A 15,000-nucleotide genomic window follows, 5' to 3' on the forward strand; every position below is an offset into this window, starting at 1 on the left:
GTTCCAGACTGGACCAGGGAAATGTAGTTGATGTTGTCTATATGGACTTTTCAAAGGCGTTTGATTTGGTGTCACACACATGGTTGGTACATAAAATGAGAGTAATGGGAATAGGTGAAAATATGTGTAACTAACTAGGTTAAGAACTGATTCAGTGATGGGAAACAAAAGGTGGTTATTAATGGAACACACTCGGACTGGATAACAGTTAACAATGAGGTACCACAGGAGTTAGTATTGGGCCCTTTTCTTTTTTAACATATTTCTTAATGACCTTGTAGGGGACATAAAAAGAAGAATATTTGCAGATGATATGAAACTTTGCAAAGTAATCGATGCAGAGGAGGATAATTTAATAATTTAATATTACCAAAGGATTTATGTAAGCTGGAAGCTTGGGCTGAGAAATGGCAAGTTTAAAGTGGATAAATGTCTGACATAGCTGAACTAAAGCAGGTGCAGAGAAGAGTGACAAAGCTTCTTAAAGGAATGGGTGGATTGCAATACCAAGACAGTTTATTAAACCTGGGGTTATGCAATTTAGAAAAACGAAGGCTTAGGGGCGATCTTATTACAATGTACAAATAAGAGGCAACAGTACTGAGACCTTTCTAATGATCTTTTTATACCTAGGCTGGAGACGGGGACAAGGGGTCATCCACTATGTGTATAGCAGTGATCCACAATTCCAGTCCTCGAGAGCCACCAACAGTGCATGTTTTCAGTATTTCCTTAGTATTGCACAGATGATCATTTAATTACCTGCACAGGGGTTAATTCCAAAACCTCAATGCTATGGAGATCCTGAAAACTTGCACTGTTGGTGGCTCTCAAGGACTGGAGTAGGGGAACTCTGGTCTAGAGGAAAGAAGGTTTAATAATAATAATCACAGACACAGATTCTTTACTGTAAGAGCAGTGAGTAGTGGTGCTAGTGGTAGCTTTACGCTTCCAATGCGCTTTGTGCACGCACACTTTTCTCCGAGGGCAGAGCAAACTACTTTAATGCGCACGTGAAGGGAAAGGTCCAAGACCACCCGCGCATACGCAGTAAAATAATGTGTTGATCTGCCCTTTGTCTTTGCTCCCTATAGTACAAGAGAAAGCCTATGGACTCAATGCTTGTGAAAAAACTGTACGAGATGGAATTTTTTGATATTTTTACTGAGTTCAGCGATAGACAGTATAGAAAAATCACCTCTAACTTTTCAAACAATTGGCAGAACTGTATAATTGATAACATTCTATGCCGTTAAGGTTCTTTTCTTAAAGCAGTGTTCTCATCTTGGACATTGAAGGCATGTCCACAGGATATGGTACGAATACCTGATAAATGTAGGTCCCATTCAGACTCAATAATATGGTTTATGCCACAATCTTTTTAGAGTGAATAGTGACAGATGCACATGTGTGGCCATCACTCCATTCCTAGCAGCGTGAGATGGGGTCCTTTGGCTATCCCATAAATATTCAAGATGAGAATATCTGTCACGCTGGGTATGGAGAGAGACATCCAGCAAGTGGACTCCTGGGAATAAGGGAGGCTGAAACACAAAGAGGGGGGGTAACCAGGGGCTCCTGTGCTGACCCTGACACTGGGAGGCCCTGCTCTTGCCCTCAAACCACAGGAACCTAGAAGGGTTAGGACATGTGGCCCGCCAACGTGCCCCTGTCTCCTAACCAGACCCTAGGACTAAATACCACCACCCTCCAATCCACGGAGGGAAAAACAAACACAAAAATAAACAGCAAAAGGAGAAAAAGGAAAAACAACAACTTTTCTTGAGAGGGAATCTTCAGAATATACAGCAACAGTAGTCTGAAGCCACATGCACTCCTGAGCAAGCAACTTCTCCACGTGAAGAGTATAACCCGCAGTGGAGGAGTGAGAGGCCCCACGTTATAAAGGCCCTTAATTACCAGCTGGAGTAAAGGTTCCTCCAACCTGGCAGGGAAACAGAAAAAAAACCTAAATCAAGCCATTAAAGGGACAGCGTCTATTAACGTCTGGACGAACGCCGGGCCCTTCTGCACCTGGTCCCAGCAGCAGCACCTGAAGGTCCAGACACATCCGTGACAGTATCCCTTTAAAAAACAGGAAATCACCTTTAGGGATATAGGTTTTATTGGGATAATAAGTAGTTACATTTCATTACGTTTCGAAGGACTTGAAAATGTAGGTTATGATATACGAGGCTGGAATAGATTCTGACTGTAAGATCAGACTACACAGAGCTTGTTTGTAGTCTGTTTCCATGGAAGCACATTGCTATCCATTGGAGCTTCATACATAATATGGTAGAATCATTTTAATCATATTTTTGGCAAAGTTGCTTCATTTTTTTCAAGTTAAATCGCATTGGAGCAAAAAAAAAAAAAGTTGATTACAGAGGTGAACATAGTCCCTATTAAGCCCCTATCATTTCACGTTGAGTGATTACTTTTCTATTTCTTAAGACGATCATTTCAGCAAGGTTTTCGGGATTACCATCCACAAGTAGATTAAACCTGTTTATGAGGTGCTGTCACACTTTAAAGCTATTTTGCTCCTCTGGTCTGTAGTGTTCCCCCCATGTAATCCCCCTGCAGAGTTATTGTGATGTAATGCTGTAGCACCTTAATCCCTTAAGCAGCTTTGGGTTTATTTTACCAAGAGCCAGGTCTGATCTGACTTCTGCATAAAAGATTCCCATCCATTAAAGTAAAACTGATCCGTATCTCTGGCCTGGGCTGGAGCCAATTTCTGGAGTATGAGACCTTTTAATTGATCATATAGAGGAACACGAAGAACTTTGTAAGATAAAGTAAAGGGGACTCTGACGAGATGCAAACAGTCGGTAAGGGTGAAGATTAGGGACACTCAGTACAAGTAATAACTCTTTTCTTGTAATACCATGGATCTATTAATGAGCACTTATAGGATCATATTGTTTATTAATTGAGCAGAAACTCCAAGGATTTTTTAGGAGTTTTGTGTTTTTGAGATGGCTAGTTTCCCCTCAGTTGCTGCTCCAAAGACTCCAAATAAACACCGTGTACACATGTCCTAAAGCAGAGATTTCAAACTCAAATACACAGAGGGCCAAAGTTAAAAATTTAGACAAAGTCGTGGGCCAACCTAGTCATGGACCCCACATAGTTCTCCATACAGAATAATGGGCCCCACATAGTTTTCCATAGAGATGAATAGACCACACATAGTCTTCCATGCAGAATAATGGCTCCACATAGCCAACCATACAGAACTATGGACCCAAATGATCCTCCAGATTAATGGTCCCCAAGTAGTTGTCTATACAGAATAATGGGCCTCACATAGTCCTCCATACAGAATAATGAGCCCCATATAGTCCTTTATGCGGAATAATGGTCCCCACATAGCTCTCCATACAGAATAATGGGCCCCACATAGCCTTCCATACAGAATAATGGGCCTCACATAGCTCTCCATACAGAATAATGGGCCCCATATAGCCCTCCATACAGAATAATGAGCCCCATATAGTCCTTTATGCGGAATAATGGTCCCCACATAGCTCTCCATACAGAATAATGGGCCCCACATAGCCTTCCATACAGAATAATGGGCCTCACATAGCTCTCCATACAGAATAATGGGCCCCATATAGTCCTTTATGCAGATTAATGGGCCCCACATAGCCTTCCATACAGAATAATGGGCCTCACATACCCCTCCATACTGAATAATGGGCCCCATATAGTTCTTTTATGCAGAATAATGGGCCTCACATAGCCTTCCATACAGAATAATGGGCCTCACATAGCCCTCCATACAGAATAATGGGCCGCATATAGTCCTTTATGCAGAATAATGGGCCCCATATAGTCCTTTATGCAGAATAATGGGCCTCACATAGCCTTACATACAGAATAATGTGCCCCACATAGCCCTCCATACAGAATAATGGGCCCCACATAGCCCTCCATATAGAATAATGGGTCCCTCATAGTCCTCCATACAGAATAATGGGCCCACATAGCCCTCCATGCAGAATAATGGCCCCACATAGCCCTCCATACAGAATAATGGGCCCACATAGCCCTCCATACAGAATAATGGGCCCCACATAACCCTCCATACAGAATAATGGGCCCCACATAGCCCTCCATACAGAATAATGGGCCACACATAGCCCTCCATACAGAATAATGGGCCCCACATACTCCTCCATACAGAATAATGGGCCCCACATACTCCTCCATACAGAATAATGTGCCCCACATAGCCCTCCATACAGAATAATGGGGCCCACATACCCCTCCATACAGAATAATGTGCCCCACATAGCCCTCCATACAGAATAATGGGCCCCACATACCCCTCCATACAGAATAATAGGCCCCACATACTCCTCCATACAGAATAATGGACCCCACATAGTCCTCCATACAGAATAATGGGTCCCTCCTAGTCCTCCATACAGAATAATGGGCCCCACATAGTCCTCCATACAGAATAATAGGCCCCACATACTCCTCCATACAGAATAATGGGCCCCACATAGCCCTCCATACATAATAATGTGCTCCACATAGCCCTCCATACAGAATAATGTGCTCCACATAGCCCTACATACAGAATAATGGGCTCCACATAGCCCTCCATACAGAATAATGGGCCCTACATAGCCCTCCATACAGAATAATGGGCCCCACATAGCCCTCCATACAGAATAATGGGCCCCACATAGCCCTCCATACATAATAATGTGCTCCACATAGCCCTCCATACAGAATAATGTGCTCCACATAGCCCTACATACAGAATAATGGGCTCCACATAGTCCTCCATACAGAATAATGGGCCCCACATACTCCTCCATACAGAATAATGTGCCCCACATAGTCCTCCATACAGAATAATGTGCTCCACATAGTCCTCCATACAGAATAATGTGCTCCACATAGCCCTCCATACAGAATAATGGCTCCACATAGCCCTCCATACAGAATAATGTGCCCCACATAGCCCTACATACAGAATAATGGGCTCCACATAGTCCTCCATACAGAATAATGTGCTCCACATAGCCCTCCATACAGAATAATGGCTCCACATAGTCCTCCATACAGAATAATGGTCCCCACATAGCCCTCCATACAGAATAATGGGCCCCACATAGCCCTCCATACAGAATAATGAGCCCCACATAGCCCTCCATACAGAATAATGGGCCCCACATAGCCCTCCATACAGAATAATGGGCCCCACATAGCCCTCCATACAGAATAATGAGCCCCACATAGTCCTCCATACAGAATAATAGGCCCCACATACTCCTCCATACAGAATAATAGGCCCCACATAGCTCTCCATACAGAATAATGGGCCCCACATAGCCCTCCATACAGAATAATGGGCCCACATAGCCCTCCATACAGAATAATGGGCCCCACCTAGCCCTCCATACAGAATAATGGACCCCACATAGCCCTCCATACAGAATAATGACCCCACATAGTCCTCCATACAGAATAATGGGCTCCACATAGCCCTCCATACAGAATAATGGGCCCCACATAGCCCTCCATACAGAATAATGGGCCCACATAGCCCTCCATACAGAATAATGGGCCCCACATAGCCCTCCATACAGAATAATGGCCCCACATAGCCCTCCATACAGAATAATGGGCCCACATAGCCCTCCATACAGAATAATGGGCCCCACATAGCCCTCCATACAGAATAATGGGCCCCACATAGCCCTCCATACAGAATAATGGGCACAAGCTTTGTGGGCCAAATAAAATCAGCTTGTAGACCAAAGTTTTGCATATGTGCCCTATATATCTGGAATTTGACAACTATGGCTGCTTTTTTAAAACCAGAACCACACTCGTTTATTCATTTTATGTAGTTTACAGAGACAGAGCTGTGATGCAGTACCAACCGTGGACAGGTGTGACGCTGTTTTTACAAAAAAGCAGCAAAGTTTTCCTAATCCTGGACACCCGTTTTTAATACATGATGGCAAGTGAAATGATCTTCCTGAATGGACAATTTCTCCTGGAGCAGTGAGGTCCAGTATTATAGAGCAATATTACACCCCAATATTATGACAGTAAAGGGGTCGTCCGATCGTCTCAGAGGTAAATACATCTTAGCTGGGTTTTATGTAATTAGGATTTAAACTGACGAAAGGAAAAAAAAATTGTTGCCCATATCAACCATATACAGCTCAGCTGGTTCCAGCTGTTTAAAAAAAAAATTGAAATTTGAATTCTGGTTGCTATGGACAACAAAGACCATTTTTTTCTGTTAGACAGTTTTCAATAATAAGGGTGGCTTTACACGCTACAAATCGCTAAAGCGATCTCGTTGGGGTCACGGAATTTGTGACGCACATCCGGCCACTTTGTGTGCGACACCTATGAGCGATTTTGAATCGTCGTAAAAACGTTCAAAATCGCTCATCGGTGACATGCTCCCCTCTTCCCAATTATCGTTGTTGCTTCTACGATGCAGTTCGTCGTTCCTGCGGCAGCACACATCGCTTCGTGTGACACCACAGGAACGACGAACATCACCTTACCTGCGGCCGCCCGCAATGAGGAAGAAAGGTTGTTGGGCGGGATGTTACGTCCCGCTCATCTCCGCCCCTCCGCTTCTATTGGACGGCTGCTACCTTAGAAAGGAGGCGGTTCGCTGGTCACAGCGACGTCGCTAGGCAGGTAAGCAGTGTGACGGGTCCGCGTGATTTTGTGCGCCACGGGCAGCGATTTGCCCGTGACGCACAAACGATGGGGGCGGGTTCCCTCGCTAGCCAATATCGGTAACGATATCGCAGCGTGTATAGCGGGCCTAAGGCTCAAGTTGTGTACATTTCCAATATACTTGGTCTTTCGATTATTCATCATTGTTCTGTCTGCTGTCAGCGGATGACATTTTTTTGTTACATTTAGAAATCATTGTGTAATGAAATCTTTAAGGATTTTTCACCCAAAAAGAACACCTGTCCACAGAATAGGCAATGACTATGTTATTGCTGTGGGATCTCCACTGCTGAAGGTCCTGCCCCTTCTTAAGTTGATCTGTTTTCATCAGCCCCAAGAACATACATAACCGCGGCACTATTCAGGCTCTTATTCTCTACAGTCATCTAATAATTCTAGTGATCTGTGGGGGTCTGAGAGATGAGGCCCCCCTTTAATCAGTATCACTGTGAATAGGTGATATACAGTATGCCATTTATGGAACATCTCCTTTAAGAGTCTCTGTCTTATTTGATATTGCCATAACTTATTATTACTAAGACCACCATGATCTTTAGAACATAGCTAGGTGAAAAAGTGGGGTCAGTCACACTAGGGGCGCTAAACGTAGGGTGCGTACGGAGCTGTGAGATTTTTTCTGGAGTTTAAAATCTCATAATAAAATGATAAAATTATGACCACCACTAGGGGGAGCTCTAAAGCCTTTTATATTGACACCATTTGGAATCAGTATACAGTAAACGCATAAGCTCCCCCTAGTGGTGGTTGCAGTAATCCAGAATTTCATAATTTAACTCTACGGCTTTATGTGGAATTATCTAATAACGTCGTGTTGCTTAAAAGTGAAAATTCATAGAATAGAGTAAAACAATATAAAGCTTGTGTTTGTGTATTAGTAAATACGTTTATATTGTGATGTATTCAATGTGACGTCAATTCTTGATAGATCAAGAGGTTCCGCAATGCTTACTTCAGCCTATAGTCATGCCAGTTAAATATTTTTTTATTGTCTTTTTGGAACAGAGACTAATTTTGTCTTGGGTAATGCCCAGATTGTGGACTGGCCAATTGTCTACAGCAATGACGGGTTTTGCAAGTTGTCGGGTTACCACCGGGCAGAAGTTATGCAAAAAAGCAGCACATGCAGGTAAGAAATAAACTATACTGCTCTTCATGTCAATGTAACTGTAGCGCCCTAAGACAGTAATGTCCATTCTATGTTCTTACATCTGTCCCTATAATAAAGAACAGATGGCATATGCTAGGTTTTTTCAACTCCAGTCTTAAGGGTGTTCCCATGTGTGACATTTCTGGCATATTAATAGGATATAGCAACATTTTTGATAGATTCTGGTCCCACCGTTGTCATGTACGTTGTCCCAATGCTTGTTGTCAACTTTCAAAGTTCACATAGAAATAAATAGAGATCAACCACCTATCCAACCTGCACCCCAGGGTCCTGTTCTAGACATAGATGAGGATTTAGACACCCAACAGATAATGATTTGAGGATCTAGAATAGAGGGAACATCTCTGATCCTGACTGTTTTCTATAGCGCAATTAATGTACACTGCATCCTGACCCGTCCCTGCCTTACCTTATGGAACTTTTCACCAGGTTTTTGCTGCCTCATCTCACAGCAGTGTAATGTAGGAAAATATACCCTGATATATACTCTGATTTCAGCAATGTGTCACTTAGTTTACTGTGTGCAGCAGTTGTGACAAAATCAGAGTTCCTAAATCTAGCAGAGCTCAGAAAGCTAACCCCGCTCACACCAGGCTCTCTGTGTACAATGTCTATAGAAAGTGAGCTGCTTATCACAAGAGGGAATGTGGTCGGACAACTGATCACGTGCCCTGCAGTCCTGGCAGTGATAACATTTTCTTTGTAAGTAAATAACAGCACACACATTAATAAGTGACACATTGCTGAAATCAGGGTCTCGGCCCCTACCTCATGCTGTCTTGAAAGGAGTGCCCCTGATGAAACTGCTCTAAGCGACACGCGTTGGGCCAGGTCTTCCTTATTATAAGCTAAGTATTTATCATTACAGGGATTGTGTATATTTAGATCAGTGGATCTGGATCTTTTGACTACTGGGTCAGGATTTTTTTTTTTTTTTCTCTGCTGCCTCAAACTGGGGTCCAGTCAAGGACTTATAGGTACTAGTATCAGTGTACTATTTTATCCTCTGATGATTAGGTTAAGTCTGTACTGTATTGTTTGAATTCCAGTGCTTTTTGATTTGAAGTAAACGGCTTGATATTCAAATTTTTATATAGATCCAATCCCTTTGAACCCTATGGAAAATTCATTATAAATAATTGTATAGGAAGACCAACTGGGTATTGCTTGTTGTCTTTGGTGCTTTATCACATTTTGTGCACTTTATCATGTTTGTTATTGTTGGTTTTAATATTTTGTACACAAATAAAATTGTTTTTTAACCCTTTATATACCTTGTGGAGTGAGTGCCTTTATGGTCAAGCTTCTTGTTTCTCCTGTCCAAGGAGTGTCAATATAAGACAGTGTTCAGGGGACTTAGATTTAAAGCCCCACTCCAGTAGTAAAATAAAAAAAAAATCAGGAGTGGGGCTTTAAGTAAACCTAATGGAAAAGAAAAGAATTAACTGGGTAGAAGGTCAAAATGAGCAATTGGAAGAACACAGTGCTATATAATATGATGATTGCAACATATTAAGATGATGAAGACTTTGATTTGAGTGCTTATTTAATAAACACTTGTAAAGGCTAACATCACTAGAGGTTTTAGATGGGTCAAAGGTTGCCTATAATTTCATCAACTCTTAATGCAGAAAAATAAAACAACAAAAGATTTATGTATGTTAATAAAAATATTTTATTTCTTCTGGAAATCCTTTTTAATGATGGCATTGTATGAAATTATAAAACGTTTGCTTTTTCCAGGAACAGTGGAAACCCCTATCTATGGGTAGGGTATTACAGCTAATCCCTATTCAAATTAGACTAATCTACAGTACCAGACTCTACATGTGGATAGTAGTGGTGCTGTTCTGTAATAAAAGCTAATTTTGATGTTACTGTTTTGAAGATTTTCATCATATGTGTTACTTCTCTTCAGTTTTATGTATGGGGAGTTGACGGACAAAGAAACCATTGAGAAAGTCAGACAGACGTTTGAGAATTACGAGATGAACTCCTTTGAGATACTGATGTATAAGAAGAACAGTAAGTGGCGCCTTCTTTTTGCTTTGCACTATTTCCCCTCATGATGAAGTGCCTTGTTGTCGTGCTCCTTTGTACTGTTACACCGCAGATTATACTCTTGCATTGTTTTATTTCGGATGCTTTATTCAGTGCTGCAGTGATCATTAAAGAACAATGAGTTCTGCGCGATTGGTAAATTGCCAAATCACCTCCGCTCATTATCTTCCTCTGGTTGAAAGCCGTGTTCATTCCAATCTATTTGTATTCATATAACGATTGTGCGACGGAGGGGGGGAGAAGCAATAACCGCGTAGTATTCTCTCCTGCAGACAGCCGCTGCTGCACACGATCTGCTGCCTCTTCGTACTGCAGGAATTCTTGAAAATCAATGCTGATAATGGATCTTTTTTTAAGTTCTTTTTTCATTTAGTTGATTAATTTTCATTTTTTTCATGTACGGTATTACACAATTTGCTATTAATAAAGGGGGGAGGAGTTCTCATTTTTGGCCAGCATGAAGAGTGGTTATAAAGATCGTCTCTCTCGTTGGAAAAATTTGTCCATTTCCGCATTACAGAGAACATATAATTTGAATGGACAGAGTGTAACGTCCCCCCGAGGGCTTTCTTGGAGTGAAGGCTCACGTAAACTGCAGAGCTGTTTGCATTCAGCCTGTACAGCGCTGAGCGTAACTTGTCTCCATGTGTAAATATTTCTCCCTAAGAGCAATGATTCCTTGTGTCCCATGAAGCATGCCTCCAATGCTGCTGCAATATGAAATAAGAGGCACGTAGAGGTACACTAGTGTCCTCATGCACCTTTGTTGAACCCCTCTAATGGCTCCCTACAAAATTGAGCGCCAAATATACCTACACAACCAATACTTCACACTAATCACTGATCTTTAGACAAATGGAAATCGGAGGCTGGATTTGAGCGATGACACACGCTTTTGTCTTGGATGCAATTGTGTCGCCCAGGGAAAGGGGTACTCGGTCCTGGGCGGTTTGCACTTGGGGAATGTCACTTTGGTGGAGGCCGTTGCCCGGTCCCGTGCCCTGGGTGCTTTTTAATGGGGAGTATAAAGTAATTTGTGTGACACCACCTGCGGGTTGCGGTTAATATTGTGGAACCGCCGCTGCTGAAGTGGTTACTCCCAGGGCTGGTGGTAACGGCAGCTGTGGTGGTAGGCCCTCCGCAGGTAGGGCTGAGCCTGGGCGATGTATGATGTAGTAATAAGGGAGGCCACACTGTGGATTGTAAACAACAGTCTCTACTCACTCTGGACCCTTGGACGGCTGGTTCAGGTCCCTGTACTTCCAGTGCCAGTTGATGACCCGGTTGCTCTGTCCCCGCCACTCTCAGTGTGGTTAGGACCCCGAAGCCTGGAACTTTGGGGGTCCCCCAGCTGTGATACAGCGGTCTGTCCATTCGGCTGGCAGTGTAGACCCTGTGGGGAGGTATGTGTCCAAACCCCGATCCTTGCTTTACTGCTGATGCACACGGATCTGTGGGTCAGTGAGGCCCGTAAAGGATCCTCACCGTGCAGGTAATTGCTAGGCCATCCAAAACTGTCGACTGACTTAGGGCCATGTGCCCCGTGCGTGCCAGGTTCCAGTGGTGCTCCCTCGTACCATCCCTGGAGACTTCACTCTGTTCCAGAGGTACTCGTTTGCCCCTATTCTGGCAACCTCACTCCTGTGCCCCCGGGTCACCATTCTCTCAGCTCTCAGGCACGTCTGCACACTTCACTGTGCACCACTCGTCTCTCTAGACTGACTGACTGCAGTCCCCTCCCACCAGGCTGTCTAGTTCCCTGGTCAGGCTCTGCCCTCTAGGTGGCCCTCCCCTTGTCTGACTAGGCAGTGCCCCCTGGTGTGGAGTAGTAAATAGGATTTTGGTTTGTGGGTGTTTCTGGCACTGGTGTTCCAGGTCCCAGGGGGTAGGTCCTGCATCCCTGTGAGGATGCAGTTCCCTGTAGTGCCCTGAGAGTCTCAGGGGCGCTACACAATGACAGCTGGAGAATGGTCTGAAAACCTCATAAGTAACGTCATGAAGAGGCCTTCATGAGGGAGCATCACACCAGTCACTGTGGGATTATGGTGTAGGATTGGATAACATATGATGGCCGGACTCTTCTAGTCTCCATTCCAGGTGTACTAACAGCTCAGTCTTACATTGATTTGGTGGTGGAACCAATGGAGGTCATTTCTCTCAAGTGTCTAAGGAGCCATTTTTCAACACAGCAACACCAGGCCGCATATTCCTTGTTCTTCTGTGTGGCCTGAGTGTGCTTCCATGGCTGCAGCGTCTCCGGACTTGTGTCCCATTGAGCACATCCGGGACGTCATTGGTTGGTTATTACACAGGAGCTGCCAGCAGTGGATCTTGATGATTTTCCTAAGTGCTTCATTGCTACAGAACCTTCCTCAGATGACCATTAATGACCTCATTGATAGTAGCCGAGGCTGTAAGTGCCGGGATTTCGGTAAATAGCGATTAGACCCAATAACTGAACAAAATCCAGAGTTTTTTCCCCCCATTTTTTCATTATTTGCAGATCACTTATATATCTATCATCCTGTGATTCCATAATTCCATGACTTTTCGTTCTCGGTCTTGCAGTTGAAGTTTTGAAAGGAGTGTATTTGAATTATTGAGCAAATTAAATAAATAAATAAAATGTTCTCCTCCAGGTGTGTAAAACCTTACCTGAGTTCCCATAGGATTCTAGTTTCTGTCATGTGTACAAGAACAGGCTCAGAGTTAGCTTTCTCATTTACTATCTGAGACCATGTGCATTTAAATGTTACTTTTTTCCTTTGGGCATTTAAGGGTTAATTAATTATTTGGTGACACAGCAGACTTGCTCAGCTGTATTCAGTTGAGCACTTTCGGGCTGTATTTAATTCCTCTGCTTCCTGTAGAGGTTACTGGTTATTCTATTCAGTTAGGAGCTAGCCAGGGAGCAGAGAGGAGGTGTTGTTACTGCTGCTGCTATCTGCTGCTATTGTTGCAAGTTGTTTCTACTACCTGCTTTTCTTTGTACCCTTACCCGATTTGATTATCCCCTGGTGCAAATTTTTGGTGTGTATGAGTTCTGTTATACCCCTGTTAGTCATTCCTTGTTGATGGGTTCTTGGGAACTCCATGCCGGTCTGTTCGCTGGGTGGTGGGAATATAGTCATCAGGGCCATGACAGGAGTCAGGACCACGTTTGATGCTCGACCCTGACTACCCTTAAGTCTACTGTCGGCATATGGGACAGCAAAGGGACCCGAGTCTTAGGGGTACTTTGCACGCTGCGACATCGCTAGCCGATTGTAGCAATGCCGAGCGCGATAGTCCCTGCCCCCGTCGCAGATGTGATCTCTTGTGATAGCTGCCGTAGCGAACATTATCGCTACGGCAGCTTCACATGCACTTACCTGCCCTGCGACGTCGCTCTGGCTGGCGACCCGCCTCCTTCCTAAGGGGGCGTGTCGTGCGGCGTCACAGCGACGTCACACGGCAGGCGGCCAATAGAAGAGGAGGGGCGGAGATGAGAGGGACGTAAACATCCCACCCACCTTCTGCCTTCCTCATTGCAGGACGCAGGTAAGGAGATGTTCCTCGCTCCTGCGGCTTCATACACAGCGATGTGTGCTGCTGCAGGGACGAGGAACAACATCGTACCTGTTGCTGCAGCGAAATTATGGAAATGACCGACACTACACAGATCACCAATTTTCGACGCTTTTGCGATCGTTTATCGGTGCTTCTAGGCTTTACACGTTGCAACATCATTACCGGCGCCGGATGTGCTTCACTTTCGAATTGACCCCGACGAGATCGCAGTAGCGATGTCGCAACGTGCAAAGTACCCCTTAGGGTCAGCCAAGGAGTACCATCCTTATCTCCCCATTGCGTTTCTCACAACACAAATTTAATACATTTTTAGAACACAGTGGCAAAACTCTCGGCAATTCCCATCACAACCATTGAGTGGCCACAAAGAGATACATATAGCATAAACATTTCCCAGTAGAATATCACTAAATCTTGCTACTCATCTTGAATTATTTAGGAAAGGTAAGGAAATAACCATCTGTAAGTCTAAAACTATTTAGAACTATATGTTTCCTTGCAAGTAGCACAAAATAGTAAAATAACGCTGCCCGGGCGTGATCGAAAAGGTCCAGTCTGGATGTATTTAGGTTAATTTTGACGATAAATGGCTATTAATGAATGTGGTGTATTCTGAACTGTTCAAAAATCAGAAATTGATGAATTTAGGCTTAAAAGTGTTGTCCACGTTTTGTTTTTTTTTACTTAAATGCATTTATTTGGACCTAAAAATCATTTTTGCTATTGGATTTCATTAAAAACGTTGCTCTCTTTGCCTTCCAAAGCCCTTATATTTCACCGTCTATCGAGTGAATTGGTAATCCATCAGTGAACTCTCTTATCTGTCTTCTTCTGAGCACCTTTCAGCAGATTTATGACCATAGACCACATCAAAATTGAAAGTGCAGGGAAACAAAGCGCCTGCAAAAACAAAACAGTGCTAAATTTTTAATCAAACCCAATTCTAATAATTTTTGTCCCAAAAGTATCAAAAGAAAGTAAAGTCCCCAAAAGTTGACACCCCCTTTTAATTAATCTGTCAAAATTTTACTTACTGTGCCTCACCTGTTACCTACACCAACTTTTTTTTTACTTTTGGCAAACACTGCGAGGAAAAAAAATTGTAATTCAGCAGGAACTATTGATACACCCTGTATGTCCAATACAACATGTGGCCCCATATTATCATTCCAATCACTAACTCATATATTCATATTTCAGGGACGCCGGTGTGGTTCTTTGTGAAGATTGCCCCCATCCGAAACGAGCAGGACAAAGTAGTTTTGTTTCTTTGCACTTTTAGTGACATCACAGCTTTTAAACAACCGATTGAAGATGATTCGTCAAAAGGTTCGTACATAATGTCTATTATGTATTCAGAGATGAGCATGCAAGAAAAAAAGGCTCCGACTCTCATTTCCTAAGAAGTTTTTTCAAATATGAGTCCGACTGGTTTTCTATCA

At 43.4% G+C, this 15,000-nt stretch overlaps 1 protein-coding gene across 2 annotated transcripts in view; it reads left to right on the forward strand.

Moving 5' to 3' along the window:
• Nucleotides 1-15,000, forward strand: part of KCNH1 (potassium voltage-gated channel subfamily H member 1) — a 421,045-nt gene that overhangs the window by 61,909 nt on the left and 344,136 nt on the right. For both annotated transcript variants that reach the window (XM_075339163.1, XM_075339164.1), the window contains 3 exons: nucleotides 7,762-7,885; nucleotides 9,846-9,952; nucleotides 14,759-14,887. In XM_075339163.1, coding sequence (XP_075195278.1) covers nucleotides 7,762-7,885; nucleotides 9,846-9,952; nucleotides 14,759-14,887 — 360 coding nt within the window. The remainder of the gene's footprint in view (nucleotides 1-7,761; nucleotides 7,886-9,845; nucleotides 9,953-14,758; nucleotides 14,888-15,000) is intronic.

Source organism: Anomaloglossus baeobatrachus, chromosome 3 (assembly GCF_048569485.1).
Source record: "Anomaloglossus baeobatrachus isolate aAnoBae1 chromosome 3, aAnoBae1.hap1, whole genome shotgun sequence".
Lineage (NCBI taxonomy): Eukaryota > Metazoa > Chordata > Amphibia > Anura > Aromobatidae > Anomaloglossus > Anomaloglossus baeobatrachus.